The sequence below is a fragment of the Canis aureus genome, chromosome 4 (assembly GCF_053574225.1).
Source record: "Canis aureus isolate CA01 chromosome 4, VMU_Caureus_v.1.0, whole genome shotgun sequence".
Lineage (NCBI taxonomy): Eukaryota > Metazoa > Chordata > Mammalia > Carnivora > Canidae > Canis > Canis aureus.
Genome location: NC_135614.1, coordinates 21,476,835 through 21,489,072, shown reverse-complemented (window position 1 = coordinate 21,489,072; position 12,238 = coordinate 21,476,835). Strand labels below are relative to the sequence as shown.

Here is a 12,238-nt window from a genome sequence, read left to right as displayed (position 1 = left end):
TGCCATCAGTGCAATTTTCATATTGTACGTTTTCAATTATCATTCTGTCTTGTTTTTTACTGTAGAATACTGCCTAGAGTGCCTTTTTTCTTTCTTTCCCATTGTTATTTCCCTTGTTCTACTCCTTGTACCTGGTCTTCTTACATTCTCTCCTTTCTACTATCCAATTCCTTGTACTCACATACATCTTTTCTCTGAAACTGAATCTTTCGGGTTGAGGTTTTTGTCCCTTAATTCCCATAAAGTTTCTTCCTCTTACAACCTTCATTAAAAAATAATTCCTGGAGATGCTTTTAAAATGTATATGGCACTTCAGTGATTGGTAATGTTATTTCTTAAGCTGTTTGGTTAAAAAATGTAGTTTCTTTTTTAATTACAACATTTCATTGTAAATATAAATGTATATAAAAGTATTTACTGTTTTTGTTGTGTATCACTTAGGTATATATTAAGTTACCACGGAGATCTTTGAATAGGAAAGTAGAAAGTAGCTCTGTGATACTGGAGAATGTCTCTAAGATTCAATTTTCTTTTTCTTTTTTTTAAGGTTTTTTTTTTAAGATTTTACTTATTTATTCATGACAGACTCAGAGAGAGAGAGAGAGAGAGAGAGGCAGAGACACAGGCAGAGGGAGAAGCAGCCTCCATGCAGGAAGCCTGGTATGGGACTCGATCCCAGGTCTCCAGGATCACACCCCGGGCCAAAGGTGGCGCTAAACCAGGGCTGCCCAAGATTCAGTTTTCTTTCTTTCTTTTTTTTTTTTTTTTAAAGATTTTATTTTTTTATTCATAGACAGAGAGAGGGGCAGAGACAGACAGAGGGAGAAGCAGGCTCCACGCAGGGAGCCTGATGTGGGACTCGATCCCGGGTCTCCAGGATCACACCCCGGGCTGCAGGCGGCACCAAACCGCTGCGCCTCCGGGGCTGCCCAAGATTCAGTTTTTTTTTTTTTTTTTTTAATAAATTTTTATTTATTTATGATAGTCACACACAGAGAGAGAGAGAGAGGCAGAGACACAGGCAGAGGGAGAAGCAGGCTCCATGCACCGGGAGCCCCACGTGGGATTCGATCCCGGGTCTCCAGGATCGCGCCCTGGGCCAAAGGCAGGCGCCAAACCGCTGCGCCACCCAGGGATCCCAAGATTCAGTTTTCTTTTCTTTTTTTTTTTAATTTTTTATTTGTTTATGATAGTCACACACAGAGAGAGAGAGAGAGGCAGAGACACAGGCAGAGGGAGAAGCAGGCTCCATGCACCGGGAGCCCGACGTGGGATTCGATCCCAGGTCTCCAGGATCGCGCCCTGGGCCAAAGGCAGGCGCCAAACCGCTGCGCCACCCAGGGATCCCCCAAGATTCAGTTTTCTTAATGTTGGGATAATAGTACCTAGTTCATGTAGTTTTGAAGATGGAATGAGATAATTTACATAAATTGTTTAGCACAGGACCTAACACAGGTAGTTAATATTAGCAAAATTAAAGGAATTTTAAAAAATCACCTGGGGTCACACTCCTAAAAAGAGGCTACTTTTATGTATTTCATTTCAGGTAATTTTTTTACATAGAATTTTCTATCTTCTAAATTCCGTATCTGTAATTGTTTATTTTTGCCCATAAGGAAACATTTTTGTTGGTCTACTATATACAGGAGGACTTGCTGAATAACTCTTAGAGTAGTTCTCAACTAGGGGTGATTTTGCTTCCAGTGGACATTTATTAATGTCTGGAGACAATATTGGCTGTCAAGCTGAGGGTATGCTACTGGCATGTAGTAGGTAGAGGCCAGGGATGCACTTAAACATCCCACAGTGCACAGGATAGACCCCCATAGCTAAGTATTACCTAACCTAAAATGTCAATGACAAAGTTGAGAAACCCTGTCTTAGGGTTCCAACAATGAAAAATATCCAGTTTAAATCTTCAGAAAGTGGCATTTAATTTGGCCCCGAGGAATGAATAGAACTCTATATTGAAGTGATGAGAGAGAAGAATCATCTAACCAATGGACTCACATAAGCAAAAGCAAGATCTCTGTATTGCTATTTGATTTATTCATGTGCTTATATACTCCTAGATTAGACAATAAAGGCATAGGAATGCATTCTTTCCTAAGGAAATAATATATAGGACTTTGTAATCAATAATTGTTGAATAGAACACTAAAAGTCATTTTTAAGTCCTTTTGCCTTTTTCTTCTTTTAGCTACCCATTTGATGTAACTCGTCGGCGAATGCAGTTAGGAACTGCTCTTCCAGAATTTGAAAAGTGCCTGTAAGTTCTCTATGTCATTGATCATTTTCTTTAGGAAATGTAATGTTTAAAGTAACCCCACTCCTGGTACCAAAAAAAAAATAATAAAATAAAATAAAGTAAGTAGGGAGATAGGACTGTGGTCTTACCAGTAGTCTAGATATTATTATGAAATAGTGTTGTCAGTGAATGTTACAGACATAGTCCAAACAGAATAGATGTATTAATAAGCCCGGCAATTCTGTACATAGTGCTTGTACTTGGAATGAAGTGTTGCTTTATTGTGAATTTTCAGCTTATTTTTTTACACTTTGCTTCCAAAAACTAGTCAAGATGGCATTTTGGCTTCTTTTAGAAATGCTATTATGGGGGCACCTCGTGGCTCAGTTGGTCAAGCATCTGCCTTTGGATCATGATTCCAGAGTCCCAGGATTACATAGGGCTCCTTGCTCAGGAGGGAGCCTGCTTCTCATTATGCTCCTCCCCTTGCTCATGTGCTTCTGCATGTGTGCTCTCTCTGTCTCAAAATCTTTTAAAAGAAAAAACTCCTTTATAAAAAATTTAAAATGCTATTACGGATTTTGAAATTGTCTCTTCATGAGTGGGTATAAAGGTGTCATCATATAACCATTGTCTTTCAGTACCATGTGGGAGACTATGAAGTACGTCTATGGACACCATGGAATTCGAAGAGGATTATATCGTGGTTTATCTCTTAATTACATTCGCTGTGTTCCCTCTCAAGCAGTAGCTTTTACAACATATGAACTTATGAAGCAGTTTTTTCACCTCAACTAAAGAAAATCATGATTTTTTTTTTCCTTAGTAAAATCTCCGAGGGAGAAATAAAATGTTACTTTAATTTTAGGGAGAATATTACTTGAAGGGGGATATTTGCCTTGTCACAGGAACCACTGCTATTTTAATACTTGATTTTTTTATTCATCACAAATCAAAAGTGCTTACTGTGCTTTTTGATGCCAAAAGTTATACCTTAGAACGTTGAAAAAATTCCTAAGCTGATGCTGGCTAATCAGTGACGTTATTTGAAACTGTTTTAAAGTGTTATTTGCAAGTAGAACAAACTTAAAATGGGATTCAAGAGCTTGCTATTAGCTTTATCATGCTTTAATTCCAAGCTTTATTTATGATCATGATTTCAAAGACTCTAACATTGGTTATTATTATTATTATAATAAATAGGCTTGGTTATATTGCAGTAGAATAATGAAAACTGAATTTTTAAGTCATATAAAACATAGCTTAGGGGGGCACCGGGCTGGCCCACCCAGAGGAGCATGCAACTCTTAATCTTGGGGTCATAATTTTGAGCCCACTTTGGGTGTAGAGATTACTAAAATAAAAAAAAATAAATTTAAAAACCTGTAGCTTAGAAGCCAGCATTGAAGATTATTCTTATCTCTCTTCTCTTAACTCTGCTCCACTGCATAGAAGGACTGACAGTTTTTCTCTGTTTTTAAATAAAATAAATGTTGTATTTAAAAATTAGTCTTGTAGAAACTCAACAATAAATGAAGAATGTTCAGGTATTGCTCAACTGTTATTTCTAGGGACTATGACTGACTTAAATTTGTTTTTAAAAGTCAATGTATTCTTCAAAAGCAGTAATAATAAATACTGAATATCTTTGCTTTCAAAACAGATTAGCATTATAGATTTGTTTTTGTTAGGTCATTTGGTATACACTAGGAAATTTAAATGGACTGTGAAATATCCATTAATATAGATGTGAATGTCAAAGAATGTTTCTAAGGTATTTTATCATGATACATTGACTAGTTCTTCCATGTAAAATAATTTTAGTGCAATATAAACTTAAGTAGAAACGTAAAACATGATTTAATTGTTATTCTTCATATTAAAATAGTTTAAAATATAAGAATTCCATTTATTGTGTTTAGGACACTTTTTATCTTTTATTGTAAGCATGACAGAAATGGGAAGGGAACAATTATAATTCTGTCCAGAAGTAGTGATTTGTAGAATTGATGTGATTTTTTTTTGATCAATGCAAACTATTTTAATTGCTCTAACTTTATAATTTTTGTATTGAGGTAAAATTGACATATAACAATATATTAGTTTCAGGTGCACAATGTAATGATTCAATATTTGTATTTACTGCAATATAATCACCACAATAAGTCTAGTTACCATCTAATTGATGTATTAGAAAACTAAGTTGAAAGTGTTATTTCTGCTTCAGATTTTGTCTGCATAAAAGATTTTTTGTCATGCGTTGGTAAAAATTAGATGAACTGGTTTCATTTTCAAAGTCTTTATTTTAAAATAAATATGTATCTTTGTATGATTTGTAAGTGTACCCACAGGTAGAAATATATGTGTTCTTAAAACTATTTTGTATATTTTCATTCCTGGGCTACACTGTAGCTAAATATTGTTATCAAATCTCAAGATAATTTAAATGTATAAAATAAGTATCTCAGTTATGTTATCAATAAAAGAGAACTGCAAATATTTTTTTAAATAAAAATTTACATTCTATGTCTGTTATAGAATACATAGGATATTAAAAATAAATTTTAGGGACGCCTGGGTGGCTCAGTGGTTGGGCGTCTGCCTTTGGCTCAGGGCATGATCCTGGATTCCCAGGATCAAGTCCCGCATCGGGCTCCTTGTGTGGAGCCTGCTTCTCCTCCTTCTGCCTGTGTCTTCGCCTCTCTTTCTGTGTATCTCATGAATAAATAAGTAAAATCTTTAATAAATAAATAAATTTTATTTATATTTTGGCATTCTCTTTTTTTTAACTATTCACATTATTTTTAAAAACTTCACATTATTGAAGTACAAATGCTAAACATAAGTAGTCACAACAGAAGAATATTTAAAATAATGACTATATTTATATCTGATTTATTTCAGATTCATAACCCAAAGTGTATCTTGCTAGGCTATCTTCCAATGAAGATCAACTATTTTTTTAGTATTTTATTTATTCATGAGAGACACAGAGAGAGAGACAGAGACATAGGCAGAGGGAGAAGCAGGCGCCAGACAGGGAGCCTGATGTGGGACTTGATCCAGGGACTCCAGGATCACGCCTTGGGCCAAAGGCAGGCACTAAACCGCTGAGCCACCCAGGCGTCTCAAAGATTGACTTTTTCTGTTTTGATTTCCATTGTTACTGTTCCTGCCCTTTGTGGGAATAGTCCTTTGATCTCTAAAATGGGACAGTGGGGATCCCTGGGTGGCGCAGCGGTTTGGCGCCTGCCTTTGGCCCAGGGCGCGATCCTGGAGACCCGGGATCGAATCCCACATCAGGCTCCCGGTGCATGGAGCCTGCTTCTCCCTCTGCCTGTGTCTCTGCCTCCCTCTCTCTGTGTGACTATCATAAATAAATAAAAATTTAAAAAAAAACAAAAAAAAATAAAATGGGACAGTGGTCTGGTCTTAGGGATTGGTAAGTGAAGTACCACTCCGAGCTCTCAAGGGTATGGAGTTAGAAAGGTATATATGATAGTATCTTACCCTAATACCTCTCTGGATATTCAACATCCATTTATTCAGCACCCATTGTGTGTCAGGCATTATGTCAGCATTATGGAGAACTTATCTTGGGAGGGCTATTAGCTGTGTACTTAAAGTCTGATTTGTATGTCCAATAGTATCTAACAGCAGGTATTTCTCTAGTAGAGTATGTACTACACTTTATGGTAACTGTTTACCTATGTTGCCCCAATTGTTTCTCACAGGGGCAGAGCTCTGCCTTCATATTCCCTATCAGGAGCACAGGGTTTGGCACCATAATAGGGACTCAGTGATGTTTGCTAAAGAAAGATGGCGTGGTCTCTGTTTTTGGAGACATTATGTTCAGTAGAGAGAAATAAGGCACAAACATTCCCTGGGAAGAGCAATTTGAAAAATTCATTCATTTGGTTTTATAGAAATGAACTGAACACTTTACACAATTGCTCACAGCTGTTCTTTGAATAAGACACTGAGGCCCTAGACATCAATGACAACATATATTTGTCATGTGTATTTCCTGAGGACTTACTATGTTTCATGGTTTGTTTTATGCACTTTTGATGCTTTAGCTCTACAACAGCTATAGGATAGGTACTATTTAATATTCCTTTTTTTACGGATGGAATAATGGAAGTCCAACGAGATCAAATAACTTGCTCAAATTCATACAGTAAGTGGTGGATCTAGGATTCAAATTCAGACAGTCTAAATCTACAGCCTACTCTACTAGCCATAATGCTAGTAATGCATTGTACTTCAATGCAGTAGTATCCTATCCAGATGGAATTCTAATGTCAAATTTGAACATGTCTACAAACATAAACTAATAAAAAATTATAATTTATGGAAAGCGCTTATTAAATAAGTAGATTACATGATAAAGAATAATTGTCAGGTGTAAAGACCAGAAAGCTACTTTAGAATGGTCAGGGTAAAGTTTGATATGCTATACTTTAAACTGACACATGAAGGATAAAAAGGAAATAGCCATGCAGAGTTGTGGGGGAAGAATGGCCCAGGTGAAGAGAAGAGCTTCAGACAAGAAAAAGCTTGGCTTGACATGAGAATTGTCAAAAGTCTACTGTGAATGAAACACTGTGAGTGAAGGAGTAGCCACAAGCAGTATTGGAGAAGTAGACAAAGGCCAAGTCACAGAGGGCTCTACATGATACGGTAATCATTTTGTCTTTTATTCTAAATGCCATGGGAAATGCTTCAAGGTTTTCAGCAGGGAAATAAAATTGTCTGATAATGTTTTTACAGAGATTGCTCTACTGGGGCACCTGGGTGGTTCAGTGATTGAGCATCTGCCTTTGGCTCAGGTCGTGATCCTAAGATCCTGGGATTGAGTTCTGCTTTAGGCTCCCCACAGGAAGCCTGCTTCTCTCACTGCCTGTGTTTCTGCCTCTCTCCCTCTCCCTCTCTCTCTCATTCTGTGTCATGAATAAATAAATAAAACTCGTTAAAAATTTTTTTTACAAAAGATTGCTTTGTCAACAAAGTTTGCAGTTAAAACAGAAATCAACAAAATTTAAGACAATAGAGAAAATAACAAACGCCAAAATTGGTTCTTTGAAAAAGATCAACTAATTGATAAGCTCCTAGCTAGACTGATAACTAAAAAAGAACATAAATTGCTAATATCAACTAAAGAGAGGACATCACTATGGATCCTACAAATATTTAAAAGATAATAAGGAATTTCTAAATAACTCTTTGCTAAAGAATTTAACAACTTAAGTGAAATGGACAGATGTCTTGAAAATTACAACCAAAACTACCATAAATAAAATCTGCATAGCCAATTAAGGAAATTGAATTTATCAAAAATTCTTCCACAAATAAACTCCAGTCTCAGGGCATCTGACTGGCTCAAGTTGGTGGAATGAATGAGACACTTCATCTTGTGGTTGTGGGTTCAAGCCCCACATTGAGTGTAGAGATTATGTTAACAAATAAAATCTTAAAAAAAAAAACAAAAAAACCTCCAGGCTCAGATGTGAATTCTAATGCACATCTAAGAAAAAAAATAATTGGGATGCCTGGGTGGCTCAGTGGTTGAGCATCTGCCTTTGCTTCGGGTCGTGATCCTGGGTCCTGGGATCGAGTCCCTTGTCCGGCTCCCCACAGGGAGCCTGCTTCTCCCCCTGCCTATGTCTCTGCCTCTCTGTGTGTCTCATGAATAATAGATAAGATCTTTAAAAAAAAAAGTTTGGGAGATTTGTTTCTGCTTTTATATAGTCTTAGATAGCCATAACAGTTAGCCATGAAAAACCAACAACTAGCCCCGTACTAGCTGGTGAAATACTGAATGCTTTCCCCCTAATACCAGGTAGAAGGTAATAAGGATGTCCAGTGTCACGACTTCTACTTAACCAGTGAACATAGGTAAGAAAAATAAATAAAAAGCATAAAGATCAGAAAGGAAGAAGCAAAATTCCCTCTATTTGCAGATTACATGTTTACATATATAGAGAGTTTTTTTTTTTTTTAAGATTTTATTTATTTACTCATGAGAGACACAGGCAGAGGGAGAAGCAGGCTCCATGCAGGGAGCCCCACGTGGGACTCGATCTAGGGTCTCCAGGATCACGCCCTGGGTCGAAGGCAGGTGCTAAACCGCTGAGCCACCCGGGCTGTTCAAATATATAATTTAAATTTTTTAAAAATTTTTATTTGCCCCCCCCACAAAATATTTCACTTTTTTCAGATTTTACTTATTTATTTGAGAAAGTGAGAGAACAAGTGGTGGAGAGAGGCAGAGGGAAAGAGAGAGAGAAGCAGACTCCCCACCAAGCAAGAATCCTGACTCAGGGCTCCATCCTAGACTCTGGGATCATGACCTGAACTGAAGGCAGATGCTTAACGTAGCCACCCAGTCCCCCCTAAAAGATTTATTTTTAAGTAATCTCTACACCCAATGTAGGGCTTGAACTCACAACCACAAGATCAAGAGTCACATACTCCACCAACTAAGCTACTCAGGTGCCCCTAAATACTTTAATGCACTTTTATGAGATTTTACTTTTAAGTAATCTCTACACCCAGGATGGGACTTGAACTCACCATCCTGAGATCGAGTTGCATGGTCTACTAATTGAGCCAACCAAGCAACTCTGGAAAACAATTTAAGAGCAATTTCATTTATAGGTACTTGGCTGGCTCATTTTGTAAAGCATGCAACTCTTTTTTTTTTTTTTTTTTTTAAGTGGTAGGATACTAATTTTTTTTAAAGATTTTATTTATTTATTCACAAGAGACACAGAGAGAGAAACAGGCTCCATGCTGGGAGCCCGACGTGGGACTTGATCCTGGGACTCCAGGATCACGCCCTGGGCCAAAGGCAGGCTCTAAACCACTGAGCCACCCAGGGATCCCAAGCATGCAACTCTTGATCTCAGGGTGGTGAGTTCAAGTCCTGTGTTGGGAATAGGATTTACAAAAAAAAAAAAAAAAATTCAGGAGTGCCTGGCTGGCTCAGTTAGTGTACCATGAAAGTCTTGATCTCTGGGTTGTGAGTTTGAGCCTCACATTGGGTATAGAGATTACTTTTTTTAAAGACTTTATTTATTTATTTATTTGACAGAGAGAGCATAAACATGAGGACCAGAAGGAGAATGGAGAAGGAGAAGCAGACTCTCTACTGAGCAGGGAGCTTGATGTGGGGCTTGATCTCAGGACCCTGGGGTCATGACCTGAGTGGAAGGCAGACACTTAAGTGACTGAGTCACCTGGTGCACTGGGTCTAGAAATTACTTAAAAAAATAAAATCTTTAGGGGTGCCTAGGTGGCACAGTCAATGAAACGTATGACTCTTGGTTTTGTCTCAGGTTGTGATCTCAGGATTGTGAGATCAAGTCTGCATTGGGTTCCACACTCAGCTCAGAGTCTCCTTGAAGATTCTCTGACTTTCTCCCTGCCCCTCTCACTCGTGCTCTCTTTCTCTCTAAAATAAATAAAGGGGATCCCTGGATGGCTCAGCGGTTTGGCGCCTGCCTTTGGCCCAGGGTGCGATCCTGGAGTCTCAGGATCGAGTCCCGCATCGGACTCCCAGCATAGAACCTGCTTCTCTTTCCTCCTGTGTCTCTGCCTCTCTCTCTCTCTCTGTGTCTATCATGAATAAATCTTAAAAAAATAAATAAATGTTTAAAAAATAAATCTTTTAAAAAAATCTTTGGGGGTGCCTGCCTGGCTCAATAAATAGAGCATGTGACTCTTGGTCTTGGGGTTGTAAATTGAAGCCCCATTTTGGGTGTAGAGATTACACAAAACATAAAATCTTAAAAATAATAGAATAAAACCTTTGAGAAAAAACACAAAAAATCTATAATAGCATCAAAAATGTAAAATATTTCAACTTAGTCAAAGGTGTGCAAGAGCTCTACACTGACAATTACAAAATATTGCTGAGAGACATTAAAGATCTGTATAAATGGAAAGATAACACATGTTTATGAATTAGAAGACTCTAGAGTGTAAAGAAATTTTTCCAAGTTGATTTATAGATCAAATGCAATCTCAACCATAATTCCCTTAGGCTCTTTTGTAGAAACTACAATCTGATTCTAAAATTTATACAGAAATTCAAACACCTAGAATACCCAAAGCAATCTTAAAAAAGAACAGAGACATCACTACCTGACCATATGACTTACTATAAAGCTGTAGTGATTATGACATTGAGGATCTGGCGTAAAAATCAACAAACATCAAAAGAACAGAGAGCCGAGAATCAGACCTATACTTATATAGTCATTGGATTTAAGGGTGCCAAAGCAATCCTATGGGGAAGAAAAGTCTTTTTAACTAGTGCTGTTGGAAAAACTGGATATGCACATAGTGGGTGGGGAAGATTCAATCTCTACCTCGTACCACACAGACAAATTCATTTGAGATGGATTGTGGACCTAAATGAAAAACAGAACAATGAAAGGCGCCTGGGTGGCTCAGTTGGGTAAGCATCTGCCTTCAGTTCAGGTCATGACCCCGGCGTCCTAGGATAGAACTCCCTGTCTGGCTCCCTGCTCAGTGGGGAGTCTGCTTCTCTTTCTCCCTCTGCTGCTCCCCTCTGCTCCTGCTCTCTCTCTCAAAAATGAATAAAATCTTAAAAAAAAAAAAAAAAAAAAGAAAAGAAAAGAAAAGAAAAGAAAAGAAAAGAACAATCAAGCTTCAAGAAGAAAACAGAATATCTTCATAACATGGGTTGGAAAAGACTCTTAGGTCACAAGAAGCAAAAAGCATGGAAGAAACATGGATAAATTAGACTTGAAAAAGACTTGAGACTCTGCATATCTAAAGATCTTCTTACTAAGAAGATGAGTAAATGGGGTGCCTGGCTGGCTGAATCAGAAGAGCATGCAACTCTTGATCTCGGTATTGTAAGCTCAAGCTCCATGTTGGGTGTAGAGAGCACTTAAAAATAAAATCTTAAGAAAAAAAAAAAGATGACAAGCAAACCACAGAAGGGAGAAAATACTTGCAAACTTATCTGACAAAAGTCTTGTATCCAGAATTATATAAAGGATCTCTGTCTCTCTCTCTCTCTGTGTGACTATCATAAGTAAATTAAAAAAAATAAAAAAATAAAAAATAAATAAATGCTTCTCCCTCTGCCTGTGTCTCTGCCTCTCTCTCTCTCTCTGTGTGACTATCATAAGTAAATTAAAAAAAAAATAAAAAAAAATATAAAAAAATAAAAGGTAAGGGATCCCTGGGTGGCGCAGCGGTTTGGCGCCTGCCTTTGGCCCAGGGCGCGATCCTGGAGACTCGGGATCGAATCCCATATCAGGCTCCCGGTGCATGGAGCCTGCTTCTCCCTCTGCCTGTGTCTCTGCCTCTCTCTCTCTCTCTGTGTGACTATCATAAGTAAATTAAAAAAAAAAAAAAAAAAGAATCTCTGTAACTCAATAATAAAAGAACAATGCAATTTTATTTTATTTTATTTTTTTAGAAGATTTTAAGTAATTTCTACACCCAACATAGCACCTGAACTTAAAACCTGAGATCAAGAATCCCGTGCCCTACTGAGTGAGCCAGGCAGGCACCCCAAGAACAATGCAATTTAAAAAAATAGGCAAAGGATTTGAACAGACATACTGCATTGAAAGGTGTAGAAATGATCAAGCATGTCAGATACAAAATAGTGTGTACTATATGATTCCATTTATATGGAGTTCTAGAATAGACAAATCTAATCTCTGGTGAAAAACAAAGGTAAAAAAACAGACTAGTTATTGCTTCTCTATTAGGGCATGAGAGAATTTTTCTGGGGTGATGACAACACACTCTTTATCTTAGTAGGGGTTTGTCTGGGCAGCCTGGGTGGCTCAGCGGTTTGGCGCTGCCTTCGGCCCAGGGCCTGACCCTGGAGACCCAGGATCTAGTCCCACGTTGGGCTCCCTGCATGGAGCCTGCTTCTCCCTCTGCCTGTGTCTCTGCCTCTCTCTCTCTCTCTGTGTCTCTCATGCATAAATAAATAAA

The 12,238-nt window shown here is 37.8% G+C and overlaps 1 protein-coding gene across 3 annotated transcripts in view; it reads left to right on the top strand.

Moving 5' to 3' along the window:
• The window catches only part of SLC25A16 (solute carrier family 25 member 16), a 44,605-nt gene extending 39,593 nt beyond the window's left edge, over positions 1-5,012 (top strand). For 2 of the 3 annotated variants that reach the window (XM_077894756.1, XM_077894757.1), the window contains 2 exons: positions 2,201-2,269; positions 2,890-5,012. In XM_077894756.1, the coding sequence (XP_077750882.1) occupies positions 2,201-2,269; positions 2,890-3,046 (226 nt within the window). In that variant the 3' untranslated portion in view covers positions 3,047-5,012. Of the gene's footprint in view, positions 1-2,200; positions 2,270-2,861 lie in introns of all 3 variants that reach the window. The other variant, XM_077894758.1, reaches the window with a different exon arrangement.
• Positions 5,013-12,238: the final 7,226 nt, after the last annotated feature.